We start from the raw sequence: 16,402 nt of genomic DNA on the forward strand, positions 1-16,402 counted from the left end.
TTTTTTGGGGGCGTTTGGTGTGTTAGACCCAGTCCTCCGATTGGTGTTCATTAGAACCAATAGTTTACATCCTGGTCTCCCAGGTTATTCCTGCTAATGAGACCCCGCTTCAGCGTCTAGATTGCGTATACGTGGTTATCTTCGTTCTCTCTTTCCCACTCACGCCAACCAACCTGAACGTAAATATCAAAGTGTTCGCTACGATTTCGTTTACAAAAGCTGCAAAAATTCTCCATCCAGACCTGTGGCTGTCGCCTGTAATACCAGCACATAGCAGGTGGAGGAGGGAAGATCAGAAGTTCAAGGTCATCCTCAGTTCATAGCCAGCTGGGCTGTATGAGATTCGGTTTCAAAAGTAATAAGAAAATAAATGTCAGAATTCTCAAAGTGGAAAGGATTCTTAAAAGGTTTTTACATCACTATCATCCAAGCAAATTCTAGAAGGATAGATGAAAAAAGAATATCATATTTCCTTTGTATTGAAAGAGGTGAGTTGTGTCTTTATCCTCCTAATTTCCTTTCAGCTCCCAAAGTGTAACAGTCCCTGACTTAAAAAATAGTCCTTTTTCCGGGAGGTGGTGGGCCAGCCTTTAATCCTGGCACTCTGGAGGCAGAGGCAGATGGATCTAGTCTACAGAGTGAGTTCCAGGAGAGTCAGGACTACACAGAGAAACCCTGTCTCAGAAAAAACAAACAGACAAAAAGACAGTCCTTTTGACCCACCCAACTGGCAAGATCCATCCAGAAAGTGTCCTCTAAGACACTCCAAAGGGGACTCCATTTTAATCTAACACAGAACTTCATTAAGAGTAAACCACTGGCTTTTTACCAGGATTATGAAACAGACTCTCACCAGGGGTCCTGTATTAATGCTTGGATCAATTAGAAATGATAACTGAAACAACATAATTGGTTATAATTATACTATACTCTAATTTATCTAAAATTATAACAGGAAGCAAGGGTATAATAGACTAAAATTGTTTCAAATAATTTTCCGTGTATACATAATTCATGTCTGTAGTTGAGTTCAAAATACAGCTGGTCAGTACTGAGCCTTCTCATCTCACATTACCAGTTAAAAATTAATGAAGCTTTCATGCGTGTAGATCTCTGCTCACGTGACACTCTTGAATACTCACATCCAGAGTCTGAGGGAATCAAAGATTAATATACCATCACAGCTATTAAAAATTTTTTTAGCTAAAATGTTCTCTCATTTTAATGCTTTGGAATGACAGAAATTCTAGCTTCAAACCCACCCCCCGCCCCCCACCACTGCCAAAATGATTTCCTCCTTCAAAATTTGACTGAGAAAAATCTTAAACAAGGTTCCTGGGACTTTAGAGGAACAAAGGCTCCCTGGGTCTTCTCTTTCTCCTTTTGTTACAAAGCAACAACTGGTGGCTGGGGAAATGGCTAACTCTCTCAAGTGCTTGCCATGAAAGATGCTTGGCAAGAACTTTAGCAGCTGAGCCTTCTCTCCAACCCCCACAGAAAGAGCAATGGTGACTGGGGATGGGGTTGGGGTGGTGGCTGTGGGGGCTCACTGGGGAGGTGGAGACAGGCTAATCCCCGAGGTTTGCTGGCCAGCCTCCTCCCCCTACCACACACACACACACACACACACACACACACACACTCACGCACACACATTTGAGCAACAAATCTTGATTAGTAGTATTAATTGTCAGACCCAAATTTACAGATTCTTTCTAGAAATATAAACTAAAAAGGTGGCTCAAGTCTCTATTGTATTTAAAGGAAGTTGTTTAACCTAGGTATTATGAAAAAAGAGTGGGTCTTTCTCAACCAAGCAGGAAATGTAAAGACAATATGTGAATAGGTAAAGTATTAATATGTGCTATCTACCTAGATTATGTCCACAATACTCCAGGCATTACATTGTACTTTATTTTGTGCTAATAGTAAATAGTGATGTGTGTGCCTTTAAGATCCTTTCTTTTTTTTCTTTCTTTCTTTCTTTTCTTGGTTTGGTTTGGGGTTTTAGTGTGTGTGTGTGTGTGTGTGTGTGTGTGTGTGTGTGTGTGTGTTGTTGTTGTTGTTGTTCTTGGTTTGGTTTGGGGTTTTAGTGTGTGTGTGTGTGTGTGTGTGTGTGTGTGTGTGTGTGTGTGTGTGTTGTTGTTGTTGTTGTTGTTGTTGTTGTTTTGGGGAGGGTCAAGACAGGATTTCTCTGTGTAGCTCTAGCTGGCCTGGAACTTGATCTGTAGAACAGGCTGGCCTCAAACTCACAAAGATCCACCTGCCTCTGCCTCCCTAGTACTGGGATTAAAGGCATGTATCACCACCACTCAGCTTAATCCTTACTTTAAAACCTACACTGGTTCAATGGGCTGGAGAGATGATTTAGCGGTTAAGAGAACTGGCTGCTCTTCCAAAGGTCCTGAGTTCAATTCCCAGGAATTACATGGTGGCTTACAACCATCTATAATGAGACGAGAACTGATGGCCTCACAGAACACCGTAGACATAATAAATAAATAAATAAATAAATAAATAAATAAATAAATAAATAAATAAATAAATAAATCTTTAAAAAAAACCTACAGATCAGTAACACGAAAATTAAAATAAATACAGATCCTTCTCTTCGGTGTCCTACTTTTCAACAGGAAGAGTATATCCAGGAGCCATGCCACTCGCCTTCAATCCTAGCACTTGGCAGGCAGAGGCAAGGGGTCTCTGTGAGTTCCAGGAAACCTGTTCTACATAGCAAGTTCCAAGCTAGAACTTAGCAAGAGCCTTCTCAAAACTAAAAATAAATTTAAATAGAGCGTGGATCATGCAGTTAGACTTGCATGGGTCAAAACTCTTCAGGGGCAGTACACACCTGTACACACCTGTAAGCCCAGCATTTCTGAGGCCGTGGTAGAAGGGTCGTGAGCTTAAGGCCAGCCTGGATGGGACCTTGTCTCAAAAAGCCAAGGGCTGGGACTCAATGGCAGAGAACACTTAGCTTAGCATATGACCTTGGGTTTGAAAAAAAAGTCTTTGCCATCTATTATACATGTAACTTAATCCCTTACCTACACAGTGCAGGTAATATCACCTGCTTGATAGGATTACCAAATGATTACATTAACTCATAAAAAGCACTTAAAATAGCATACAGCAAGTGCCCACTAAACGTCGGCTATTGTTATTGTGGTAGTGGTAATGACAGTTGAGTTTGGCTGCTATTATTTAAAGACACCTAAATGGGCTGAGATGTCTCAGTAGGCGCTCTCCATCCAGCCTGATGACTCTTGCTTCCTACTTCCTGAAGACAGACCACAAAGTGGAGTCACAGTCCGAGTCAGCCCATTCCAGTAGATTAAAATGCTCGCAGACTAGCTGGTGTTTATTGAGTCCTAGCCTGCAAGGGGCAGGATTAGGTTTCAAACAGAAGACTATGCCCCAAGCCCATATCTAAAACCAGTATACTATGTCACCTTGACAGTGAACATTAATAACCTAAAAAGATCAGCATATCATGCATATGGAGCCAGATGGAGAGACTCTGTAAGACAGAAAACAAATGGAAATACATTTCTTAATACATTTCCATTATAGATCAACACTATGGACAAGGTCTAAAAAGAATTCAATTTTTAGCAAGAGTTCAGTGGTACCAGAGAAAGTTTATTAATTAAATCTAGCTGAAAATGCTTGTGACTAGCTTTGTGAGCCTTATTTAAACTATATGTTTTTTTTAATTGTTCATTTGGTTAAGTTCAGATGCTGAAGTGTTTCCCAGTTAAAATAAGAGCAAAAAGAACAGCCAAATGATGGGGCCTTAGGGCTATTCTCTGGGTTTGTCCTTCCTGCTAACATTGTCTTACCCTAATTAAATTACATCATCTCACCCTCTAAATATGTAAAATATTAGTACCCAATTCATAGAGTTGTGAGCATTAAGTGAGAAAGTATACAGGAAGCTCTTAGCTTAGTGTTCGATGTATAGTATGTACTCAATAAATGTCAGCTACAATTACAAGCAGAGGTATAGTATTTTAATCAACACTCTCACAATAGACTCGTTGGTGAAGTTTTATAACAGACAGTAGATCTGGCCCCACACCAAAGACTCTAGGCATCCAAAAAAAATTTAAATCTCATCTCCAGGGGAGGAAGAGATAGCCAGGTACTTAAGAACAGGTTCAGTTTCTAGTACCCACATGGTAGATCACAACTATATATAGAGATCATAACTCCAGTTTCAGGGTATCCAACACCCTCTCAGATGTCCACCAGCCACCAAGAATGCACATGGTGCACAGACATACATGCAGACAAAACATTTACACAAACCAAGAGGGGTTGCAGGTAAAAACTGTGTAAAGTTGTATTGGAACACATCCGTTTGATCTATGGCTGCTTTCTCCCTTTGTAATTGACTCAGAGAGACAGTGTCAGAACTGCTGGTTAATTTGTCTCTGGTTCTTATGTCGATCATCTTGGATTCTCCTGAGTCCTAGGACCTTCATTCCGAGGAGTTTCTCTCAAGGAGTCGCAGAATCTTGATTGAGATCCAAAGTGTTCCTTTCACTTCACTTCTAATCCAGTCAGCACACATCCCTCTCCGTGGTTCTCCCTGTGGCTGCTTAGGGGGATCCTAATTCTGAGACCTGCCTGCCACTGTTTGCCCTGGTGTCTCTCTGCACTCTTTAAAGCCAAATCTGTGAATCTGCAGAGGCTGACAGGCAGACCGGAATTCCGCTGCAGCTGTAACCACATCTTCCTCAATGAGTTATCTGTGGCTACTTTCACTATACAAGAGCACTAAGACCATACAGCCCTAGAAGTCTAAAATCTACCGTTTCTCTCTTTACAGAGGTGTCTGGACAGTCTACACCACATGGGGGCAGTAGAGCCTCATTAAAGGATCAAAATGTTAGGACGTCATGAAATCTGACTGCAAAACTAAGCAACACCAACAACTACAGAAATGTTTTTACTAACAAGTTTCTTGTTCTTTCTTTCTTTTCTTTTCTTTCTTTCTTTTTTTTTTTTTCGAGACAGGGTTTTGTCTACGTAGCTCTGACTGTTCTGGAACTTGCCCTGGCTTAAAATTTTGAGTGACGTTGGAACTGTTTAAGACTTCAGAGATCTTGGAAATAAACTAAAAGTTGTTTGTTTGTTTGTTTGTTTGTTTGTTTGTTTTCATTATAGGGTGGCCCTGAGCACTTCAGAGACAGACGCAGAACATTTTGAGTTTGAATATGAAATGTCCCCACAGGTTCATGTAATTAAAGTTTAGTTGCCAGAGGATGGGCTTTGGGGAGGTGGCTGAATCACGAGGGATCTTGTCTAGACAGTGGCATAACCACTTGTTAGATTAATAAATATGATGTTATTGCTAGGAGATGGTGAAAAGTAGGTGGGACCTAGCTGGTGGAATTAGGTCGCTGAGTGCTTGTCCTTGGGGATTTGGCTTTGCCCTGGCCACTTCCTGTATGTAGTCTCTTTCTCTGCTTCCTGTCAGCCACGCAGTGAGTACCCTCGATCATATGCAAACACAGCATGAAGCTCTGCTCCTCCCAAGTCATCAGAAATGACTAAGATGACTAGATTCTCTGAATCCATGCCCCCCCCCAATTTTTTCTTCCTTTAAGTTCTTCATGTCAGGTGTGTGGTAACAGCAATGCAAATATAGCTATTACATCAAGTGACGATTCATTATATGGAATATCATATTTTGTTCATATATTTATCAGTTGATAGATATTTGAATTGTTTCTATTTGGAGCTATTTTTTGTTGTCGGTGGTTTTCTGAGACTAGTCTCATGTAGTCCAGGCCGACCTCAAATTTACTATGTAGCTGAGGGTGATCTTAAACTCCTGATCCTCCTGCCTCCACTTCCCAAGTACAGGGGTTACAGATCTGCACCACCATACTGGCCTGAGCGTTGGACTATTTTGCACAATGCTTCGGGAATATTCATGAGAAAATCTGGGGTAAGCCTATACTTCAGTTCTCTTGAGCATGTACCAAAAGTGAAATTGATGTGGTAATGCTAACATTTGCTTGAGTTTGTTTTTTGAAATGGTCTCCTGTGAGTCCTGGCTGATCTCCAGCTCACAGACAGGCACATCCTGCCTCGGCCTCCCAAGTGTTGGGCTCTCAGTCCTCTGCCACGGTGTCTTACCTTATCTTTTTGAATAATCACCCCACTAACTGCCACAGCAGCTGCACCATTTCAAATTCCTACCAGCTGTGAGAGCATCTGGTTTCCTTGCATCCTCACCAACATTTTTTACTGTCCATCTGTCTCATCACAGCTATCCTAATGGGTGTGAAGTTAGGGCTCACTATGGTGTGTACAGGGGGGCCTGCTTTGTGTGTTTTTGTCTGAGCACATGTATACATTGGGGTGTGTGTAGGTATGTATGGAGACCAAAAGTCAACTTTGGGTGCTTTTCCAATCCATCTCTATCTTGTTGTTGTTCAAGACAGTGTTTCTCCATGTAACAGCTCTGGCTTCTTCTGGAACTCACTCTGTAGACCAGGTTGGCCTGAAACTCACAGAGATCTGCCTCTGCCTCCCAAGTGCTGGGATTAAAGGCGTGTGCCACCACCGCCTGGCCCATCTCTACCTAATTTTTAAGAGACAAGATCTCTCACTGAATCTGGAACTTACTCATTCCACTAAACTGGCTGGCAATGAACTCCAGAGATTCACATGTTGCTATCACCTTTACCCTCCCAAGCACTGGGGTTTAGCATGCCACTATGCTTGAGTTTTATGTGGGTACTGGGGATCTGAACTCAGACCTCATGATTGCATGGCAGGTACTTGGCTGAGTGAGAGATTGTGGCCTTGATTTGCATTTTCCCCAGATGTTCATCTATGGATGACATAGCTCACCATGTTAAGTGCAATAAGGTTCCAACAGCTCTTTCTTCATACATTGTTCTACCAAATAAATACATTATTTTTATTATATTAAGCAATATGTGGGCTGGAGAGATGGCTCAGTGGTTAAGAGCACTTTCTACTCTTCTGGAAGACCCTGGTTTGGTTCCCAGCATCCACATCAAGTGGCCCACAACTACCTGTAACTTCAGTTCCAGGGGATCCAACACCCTTTTTCTAGCCTCCACAGGCACCAGGCACACTCCTGGTGCACATACACATAAAATAAAAGCAAACAAATATTTAAAAAGAATAGGTTGTGTAAGGCCAGCAAGATGCCTCAGCACGTAAAGGTCCTTTCTGCCAACGCTAATGACATAAATCCTCTCTCTGGAATCCACATGCTTGTCATCTGATCTCCAAACACAGCTTGGCTGTTGGAGCACAGCATAGTAGCATGACATTGCTATGGTGCCTGAAAGTCTCTGGGAGGAAGACATACTGGCTGGGTCACAGGCTGATTAGAACTTCAATGATTTCAGAGAAGGTGGAATGTTACAGGTCCAGGGCCTAATTATGAATTATGTGGAGATCTCTTGACCTCTTAATAGCCATTTACTTACTACTTCTGAATGTGACCTAACATCTTTGTGACTATTAGGTAAATCCCTAGGGATATACAAAGAGACCCCTAGCTTCCATCAATCAAAAGGCTAAGAATGCTGTCAGATAGCATCTGAGACCCAGGGCTGAGATGGTCCCGCTTTGCAGTGACCTTCCTACCTGATGTCTCCACTCACATATTTTGGGGTTTTTTGTTTGTTTGTTTGGTTGGTTGGTTGGTTGGTTGGTTGGTTGGTTTGGTTTTTGTTTTTTCGAGACAGGGTTTCTTTGTGTATCCTTAGCTGTCCTGGAACTCACTCTGTAGACCAGGCTGGCCTCAAACTCACTGAGATCCACCTGCCTCTGCCTCCCTACTACTGGGGTTAAAGGTAGGAGCCACCACTGCCTACCTGAGTTGGTTTGTTTTGATCGGTCATGTTAATTAGGTGATCCAAAAGGGGGCTTTTGATTGCTGGACTGTAATGAGTCTTTTTCTTTCCCACGAGCCAGCTCCCAAATAATGACATGGAGACTTCTTATTAATTCTGAGAGCTCGGCCTATAGCTTAGGCTTGTTTCTGACTAGCTCTTATAACTTAAATTAATCATTTATATTAATCTATGTTCTATCAGTGGCATTACCTCTCTCCCATCTTGCACCCCCTGTTTCCTTGCCGTGTCTCCTTGCATCTCCAGAGCCTTAATTCACTTTCTACTTCCTCTTTCTGCCAGGAAGTCCCACCTATATCTCTTGCCTAACTATTGGCTGTTCAGCTTTTTATTACACCAATCACAGCAATACACCTTCACACAGTGTACAGATATCCCACAACAAATCTTGGATGCATATTCAGATGTCTGCAATGTGGTAAACATAAAAAAGACTCTAGAGGGACAGCAGGATGGCTCAGCTGGTAAATGAAGGGCTCCAGTAGGCCCAAGCATGGCAAACATGGCTCTGGAAGGTCCTGCCCTCCCCCACTCCCTCTTCTGATGTTGGTTGGCTTTGCTTTTTACTCTTGTGAGGGGCCCACCACCCAGCCCCCAAATAAATCACACATGGAGGCTTATTCTTAATTATAAATGCCTGGCCTTAGCTTGGCTTGTTTCTTGCTATCTTTTCTTTATTTAAATTATCCCGTCTACCTTTCACTTCTGGGCTTTTTCCTTTCCTTGCTTATGCATATCTTACTTTCACTCTTGTGGCTAGGTGACTGTCCCCTGGCATCTTCCTCTCCCTGTTCTCTTGCTCTTCTTTCTTTTTTCTCCCAGAGTTCTCCTTCTGTTTATTCTCTTTGCCTGCCAGGCCAGCCTATTCTTTCTCCTGCCTCACTATTGGCCATTCAGCTCTTTATTAGACCAATCATGTGTTTTAGATAGGCAAAGTAACACAGCTTCACAGAGTTAAACAAATGCAATACATCTTTGCATCATTAAACAAATGTTCCACAGTATAAACAAGTGTAACACATTTTAAAATAATATTCTACAACATTTCCCCCTTTTGTCTAAATAAAAAGAAAGGTTTTAACTTTAACATAGTAGAACTATACACAACAAAAACAGTTATCAAGTAAAAATTACATTTACAATATTCTGTCTATTGATAGTAAGCATATTCAGAGAAAATAATTCATTATCTATCCTACCTTAGTGAATTCAAAGTTTTAGACCTAACTTACTTTCTACCATAACTAGAAAAAAACTGTAGCTATAACTATCTAGTCTTCAATTCCATCAAAGACCCAGAAGAAGCTGGTGGCCATGTTGGAGGTAGGTGACCAAGAACTACATTCAACCTTCTTAAAGCTCTAGAAAGCCAGTGCTTGCGCTGTGGCGGGCGTTTTTACTTAGTTTTCTGTTACTGCTTAGTTTACTGGCTGCTCAAGGGCTCACCAGCAGGCAGAAACTCTTAAAGGACCCATATCTTCTTTCTCCCCACCCCAGCTTTCTCAGGCCCTACATGGAAATTCTAGAGCCTCATGTTGGTACATCAAAATGTTGTTGGTTGTTTTTTACTCTTGTCTCTTTCACTCTTGGTCGGGGGGGGGGGGCTTGCCGCCAAGCTCCCAAATAAATACACTGCTATGGAATAATCCTCTTGTACACTGTAAGATTTGTCACTCGAATTGGTTTAATAAAACACTGATTAGCCAGCAGCCAGGCAGGAAGTATGTGTGGGGCAACCAAACTAAGAACGCTGGGAAGAGGAAGGGCGGAATCAGGAGTCACCAGTCAGATGCAGAGGAAGCAAGATGAGAATGCTATACCAAGAAAAGGTACCAAGCCATGTGGCTAAACATAATAAGAATTATGGGTTAATTTAAGTGTAAGAGCTAGTTAGTAATAAGCCTGAGTTACTGGCTGATCAATTTGTAGTTGCTCTGTGTGGTAATTTGGGAAGCAACTGCTGGGTGTTTGGGAGTTCCTGGTGGGATAGAAACTTCCACCTTCAATACACAGAGGCCTTTTCTTACTTATGAGTGCCCGGCCTTAGCTTGGCTTGTTTCTTGCCAGCTTTTCTTTACTTAAATTATCCTGTCTACCTTTTGTCTCTGGGCTTCTTCCTTTTCTTACTTCTGAGTATCTTACTTTCACTCTTAGTCCATGGCTGGCTGTGTGGCTGTGTGGTTGGTCCCTAGCATCCTCCTCTCCTTGTTCTTCTGTTCTTCCTTCTTTTTTCTCCCAGATTTCTTATTCCCTCTGCCTGCCAGCCCCGCCTATCCTTTCTCCTGCCTTGCTATTGGCCGTTCAGCTCTTTATTAGACCAATCCAGGTGTTTTAGACAGGCACAGTAACACAGCTTCACAGAGTTAAACAAATGCAACATAAAAGAATGCAACACATCTTTGCATCATTAAACAAATGTTCCACAGCACAAACGAGTGTAACACATCTTAAAATAATGTTCTGCAACACCCTTCCTTGCCTAACTGTTAGGTTACGACACTAAAGCTAACCTATTCCCTTAATTTGGCTACTTCTTCCTCCTGAGGCTGACCACCAAGGTCCAGCTATCAAAGTAGTTAAGTCCAGTTATGGAATATTTGTATGTTATGTGAAGGTATAGATACATGCAGCAAACCCAATCCAAAGGGGTCATTGACAAAGATTCAGACTCTTTGTAATGTAGGCTTGGATCACATCACCAGACATGATACCAAGACCTGCTGAGGTGACAGCAAGAGGAACTTAAAATGGGAATCAAGTTATAGCCCAGGTGCCAACTATAGCAATGAGGATACAGTTGACCCTTCAGAGTTTCTTGTAGATAGAAAGGCCAATGGGAACTATGGGGCATTTCTCCCCAACCCGTATGGAGAAGTCGATCTGTGAGATACAAGAAGTAGGCTGTGGCAGCACTGAAAATGCCTCTGGCTTACAACTCCTGTGACTGGGAGCATATGCCACCGTGACCTGTATGATGGTTAATCTCCCACCCCCCAGACAGGGTTTCTCTGTGTAGCGCTGGCTGTCCTGGAACCGGCTCTGCAGACCAGGCCGACCTCAAACTCCCAAACATCTGCCTGTACCTGCCTCCTGAGTGCTGGGATTAAAGACATGTGCCTCGCCCCCCCCCCCAACTTACCTCCTTACCCTCCTCACCCCCCTCACCCCTCTCACCCCCCTCACCTCCTCACCCCAGAATGATGTCAATTTGACAAGACCGAGTCACCATGTGAATAATCTCTGGGCATGTCTGTGAGGAATGTTCTAGATTACATTAATTGCAGCGGGGGGACCTACCCTGAATGTGGCAGTACCATTCGATGGGCTTGGGTCTCTGAATAGAAAGGAGAAAGCAAACTGAGCACAGGCATTTATTTATCTGTCTCTGCATCCTAACTGATGTCACGTGACTGGTCACCTCAAGCTCCTACCACCGTGATTTACCTTTGGACTGTGAGCCAAAATAAACTTACTCCTTCCTTAAATCTCTCTTGTTAGCCGTTTTTGTTCCAGCATGTAAGATAACTAATACAGCCATCTATGGGGAAAATAAACAGGATTAGAACCTCAAGGTGCCTTCCATATAAAAACCCATCCTACACATCGGTAAGAAGATGCACAGGAACCACCCACCACTGCAACCGAGAGGGGAGCATAGATGATGTGTGTAACAGCAGAGACAGTCAAATAGTTCAAAGGAACTAAAATAGACGCAAACATGCTCAGTAACAGATGTGACAAGAATTGACAGAGTCTTTCTACAGTGGTACTGGAAGAACGGGGTATCAGTTTAAAAAGAAAAAGAAAAAGAACTTCAGCATCTACCTCACTCCATACATGGATATTATTTTGAGATGAATCATAAGTCTAAAGGTTAAAAAAAATTAACACTGTAAAACTTTGAGGAAGACCAGGAGGAGAAGAGGGAAGAGAAGGAGGAGGAGGGAGAGGAGGAGGAAGAAGACGAGGAAAAGGAGAAGAGGAAAAGGAAGGGGGGAGGTGGAGGAGTGTCTTTGTTGCTTTTCTATTGCTGTCATAAGACACCATGATCAAGGCAGCTTATAGCAGAAAGAGTTTATTTGGGGCTTAGCATTTCAGAGGGTTAGAGGGCATGCCCATCATGGTGGGGAGCACAGCCGTAGGTATACAGGCATGGAGCTGGAGCCGGAGCTGAGCGCTCACACCTTGAGATATAACCATGAGGTAGAGAGACGTGGAGGATGGCACCAGTCTCTTGAAACCTCAAAGTCCACCCTCAGTGACCCATCTCCTCTGTTGAGGCCACACCTCCTAATCCTTCTCCAACAGTTCCTTCACCTGGGGACTAAGTATTCAAACATTAGCCTACAAGGACCATTCTCATTTAGACTACCACATGGGGGAGGGGGAAGCAATAGTATTGGAAATACAGTCCCAGCAGTGAAAAAGAACAGATAAAAAGAAATACAGGGAAGCTTCAGAGGGCCACTGCACACTTCTAAGTCCAAAGGAGAATTTGATATTAGGAGAGCTGGATGTCTGAGTACAGTTTTGTGGTAATCCACCAGGTAGCACAGACAGCAGGGGAGAACACACAGTGCTGACCAGCCCATGGGGCCCTCTGATAAGGAAGGGATAACTCACAATCCATACTTGTTGACTCAAACTAGCAGGTAACATTCCAATTTCAAGACACAAGACTGAAAGGCTGGTTTGAAAACTATGTCCCCACCTCACCTAGTAGCAGGTGTCTGATGTAAGGCCAGATTGACACCCAGCACCCATTCAGGCTGAACAATGGTTGTCAGGTGAGGTTTCCTGGGAGGAGTGACTAGCTATAGCAACCTCAGAGGAGCTACTCTGGGACTACATCCTTCAACATTAAGGGTTGTTTTTTTTCTTTTTTTCTTTTTATTGATTTCAGAGAAAATCCTACTCCAGTTAACCCTCAAGCAGCATTTTCTGCTGGTCAGAAAGACTTCAGTGGATTTTGCACTGGAAATTTGGTGAAGATGTGGTCCTGAATAGAAATTTCTGGTTTCTTCCAGGTTTATATGGATCCCTGCAGTCGGCCATGATGTAGATACACCAAGTCCTTCTGACTTCACCCAAAACCTTGTCTGTCTACTTAACATAACCCTGGAAAGGATCAGGCCCAAAAGTAAGTATGGAGTTGAGAGATGAGATCTAATTTAATTATCACTAATCCCCACAGGAAGATGGCTTGAATTTGGTACTTGGGAGGGAATATAGTTAACACTTAACCCTAAATTTCCTCTTCATTTAAACTTTGTTTTGTTTTGTTTTTTGAGACAGGGTTTCTCTGTGTAGCCTTGGTTGTCCTGGAACTCACTCTGTAGACCAGGTTGGTCTCGAACTTACAGAGATCCGCCTGCCTCTGCCTCCCGAGTGCTGGGATTAAAGGTGTATGCCACTACCACCCCAGCCATTTAAAAAAGTATTATGGAGGTGGACAGGCTCAGTGGTTAAGAGCACTGCCTGCTCTTCCAGAGGGCCCTGGTTCAATTCCCAGCACCCAGACAGTGGCTCACAACCATCTGTAACTCCAGTTCCAGGGGTTTCAACACCCTCTTCTGGCCCCTGCATGCACCAGACACATATGTAGCACACAGACATACTTACAGGTAAAATACCTATACACATTTTAAAAATAGTTTATTACTATCACAACCTGCCAGTGGCCATTGCCAAGGAACTGAAATTGAATTTGAGATTGAACAGAACCAGAGGACTCTTAGGCTAGTGCCTTTACCAGAATTCTGTGAAACTTTTATTCCAGATAGCTCACAGAGAAACAGTGGCAAGCATACCATTTCTCATCACTATCACCAGATGTGCTCAGGCTGCAGGAGGTCTCACAGTGAAATGGGGACTGTTTACATAATGTCTTGAGCACACTAAGCTGCATTGCTGAGGATAGGGGAGGAAACATCTTGCTGAGGGCATTTCTCCCAAGGGAGTAAACAAAGGTCTATGGGAACAGAGTTCACACAGCGGGAAAGTGCCAGAAAGTCTATTACCTGCAGGCGACATGTTACACTTGTGAATTTACTTACTTCTTTCTTAAGTATGTGTGTACACATATATAGGCACATGCACTTGATGGCATCCGCGTGGAGGTCAGAGGACAATTTCCAGGAGTTGGTTCTCTCCTTCCACCATGGAGATCCCAGGGATAGAACTCAGGTCATCAAGCTTGCCAGCAAGCACTTTTACCTACAGCCTCTGTTTCCTCTTCTTGCAAACATATCCTCTCCAGTTCCCCTGGGATATAGAGAAGGCAGGAGCTCCACAGAATGAAGCCCTTGTGTGTTATCTTTCTTGAGATGGCTAAAAGCAGGGGCAAGAGAAAATCTGGACGAAAAAAAGGTTAAGACAGTAATCAGGTATTGGGAACGCTCAGTCCGGGAAGGGTGGGCTCAGGACATGGCATGCCAGGCAGGAAGGGCACCCCTGCTCTCTGAGTAGGAGGCCCTCGGGATCTACTGTTGCTCAGCTTCCTTCCACAGCGGCTCCTGGCACCATGCAAGGCTGCCTGTGGAGATGCATCAGAGTCATGGCATCCTTCATCATCCTGGGATTCTTTATTCGAGAGAATAAATCAGCACGTGTCGAGTATAACACATTGCAGGTGAGTACTAGGGCTAGAGGCGTCTCCACCCTTCACAAGAGAGGGTTAAAGTCCCTAGGCTCATCGTGGCAATGCCAAAGGAGAGTGTCTGAGGAATCCAGACAGTGTCAGAGAGGAGGTTACCTTTGGACTAGACTTGGGACTTATAGGATTTGGGAAGAGCAGGAAGAGGGCAGGCATTCCAGGCATGGAGAAAGCACAGGCACCTTCGGAGGAGGTGTTGACCAGCAGGACACAGGTGATGAGGAACACCTGTCTGCTGCCACCTCCTCAGCACACCTACCATGACAGATAATATTGGAAGTAACTTCCCCCAGTGTGAACCTCAGCACACACCCGGGGCAGCTGAGGCTTTGGGAGGCAGAGCTGTGTGTAGTGAGACTCAGCAAGCGAAAGGACTTTCAGGTTGAGGCACAGACGTTAAAGACAGGGCCAGGCTCTGTCTTTCAGAACCCAGCAGAGGCCTGAGTCAAGTTCGACAATGATTGCCAGCTTGACCCATGGTAATGAAATGACATGTGGGCAATGGCTTCTTAGTGGGCAGGTTCTCACTCTACAGGATTCCAGGGCCACATGGCTGTGGCTGGCAAGTTCTGGGGGTGGGGGATGGTGCGGGAGGTCATGACCAGGAGGGGAGAGCAGAAAGCTGGGCCCTAACAGATTCCATGTAATGGATCCTGGGGTCATCCAATCTGCCCTAAAGAGGACACGTGCCCAGTTGTCTCCAGAGGATCCTAAGAATCACCCTTGGGGCTGATAATATATCATCTTGTATTCAGAATGAAAAGAAGAAAATAATACAGCAGATAGCTCAGGAGCAAATCAGCTCTGAAATCAAGAACCATCTGAAATACTTCACCAAGATGCAGAAAAGTTCCCGTGTACTCCAGCATGCCAACTACACATTCCTGGCTGGAACCTCTCTCCAGGGAAGGTGTGAGTATGTGGAAGGGGCCATCGGACCTGGAAACGGCCAGGCAATGTCTTTCATCTAGAAAAGGAGAGTGGGGTCTAAAGGACAGAGCTGGCACCTAGTGGGAAGCAAGGTACTCTGAGTGAGGGCCAGCCAGGTTTCCACTTCGGTTCATTTTCCTCCTACCCGATCCCCCTTGAATGCCCAGCAGGACCCAAAGGCCAGAGTGACGCTGTGAGGGAGCCTGTGGTGATTCTCATTCATGCCAGGCTTCTGGGGAAGGGAAGATGGATGGGAGCGGAACCAGGAAGACTGGGACAGGGGTGGGGGAAGAGGTGGGTAGTCAAAAAAGAAGGTAGTGTGAACTCACCGGCCCCTGAACTGCACAGCTCAGTGAACTGGACTGGCAAGACAGGAGGATTTAAAGGGACTTGAGGATGCTCTAGTCCAGGACTGGGTAGTCCACGGTAGTTGAGATAACTCTAATGGTCAAGGCCAGGCTAAGAGAACTGGCTTACATGGCAATAGCTACATGGTTCCATACCAAAGAGAGCCTTACCCTCTGTGAAGCGTCTCCTATGAGCCTTTCAAAGTATTGAGTGAGCAAGTGAGACTCATACCTTTGAGCAGGTATTCATCTCCCACAGCCCTATACTCCCACGAGAAGCAGATGCGAACCTGGCCTGGGAACTGGCATTAGGTGAAGACCTGGGAAGCAAGTCCTGTGACCCACCCACCTTGCTGAAGTACTGAGGGTGTGTGTCTCTGTGTTCCTCAGGGATGCTGACCGTGGGGATCTCCTCAGTGCAGCGTACCCCTGGCAGTTACCTCTTGGACACCCTGAAGTCCCTGTTCCAAGCTTCCACAGAAGAAGACTTGGAATATATGCTGGTACTGGTCCTTCTGTCAGACACCGACCCCACATGGCTCAACCAAACAGTTGCTAAC

At 44.2% G+C, this 16,402-nt stretch overlaps 1 protein-coding gene across 5 annotated transcripts in view; it reads left to right on the forward strand.

Moving 5' to 3' along the window:
* Positions 1–75: 75 nt before the first annotated feature.
* Positions 76–16,402, forward strand: part of LOC102922270 (alpha-1,3-mannosyl-glycoprotein 4-beta-N-acetylglucosaminyltransferase-like protein MGAT4E) — a 17,356-nt gene continuing 1,029 nt past the window's right edge. Inside the window, exons 1-5 of one of the 5 annotated variants that reach the window (XM_042258173.2) lie at positions 76–488; positions 12,938–13,050; positions 14,407–14,541; positions 15,321–15,477; positions 16,233–16,402. The exon at positions 16,233–16,402 is cut by the window's right edge and continues 1,029 nt beyond it. In XM_042258173.2, coding sequence (XP_042114107.1) covers positions 14,434–14,541; positions 15,321–15,477; positions 16,233–16,402 — 435 coding nt within the window. In that variant the 5' untranslated portion in view covers positions 76–488; positions 12,938–13,050; positions 14,407–14,433. Of the gene's footprint in view, positions 489–12,712; positions 12,858–12,937; positions 13,051–14,406; positions 14,542–15,320; positions 15,478–16,232 lie in introns of those variants that run through there. The other 4 variants (XM_042258172.2, XM_042258171.2, XM_006982466.4 and 1 more) reach the window with 4 other exon arrangements.

This window comes from Peromyscus maniculatus, chromosome 11, assembly GCF_049852395.1.
Source record: "Peromyscus maniculatus bairdii isolate BWxNUB_F1_BW_parent chromosome 11, HU_Pman_BW_mat_3.1, whole genome shotgun sequence".
NCBI classification, from domain to species: Eukaryota; Metazoa; Chordata; class Mammalia; order Rodentia; family Cricetidae; genus Peromyscus; species Peromyscus maniculatus.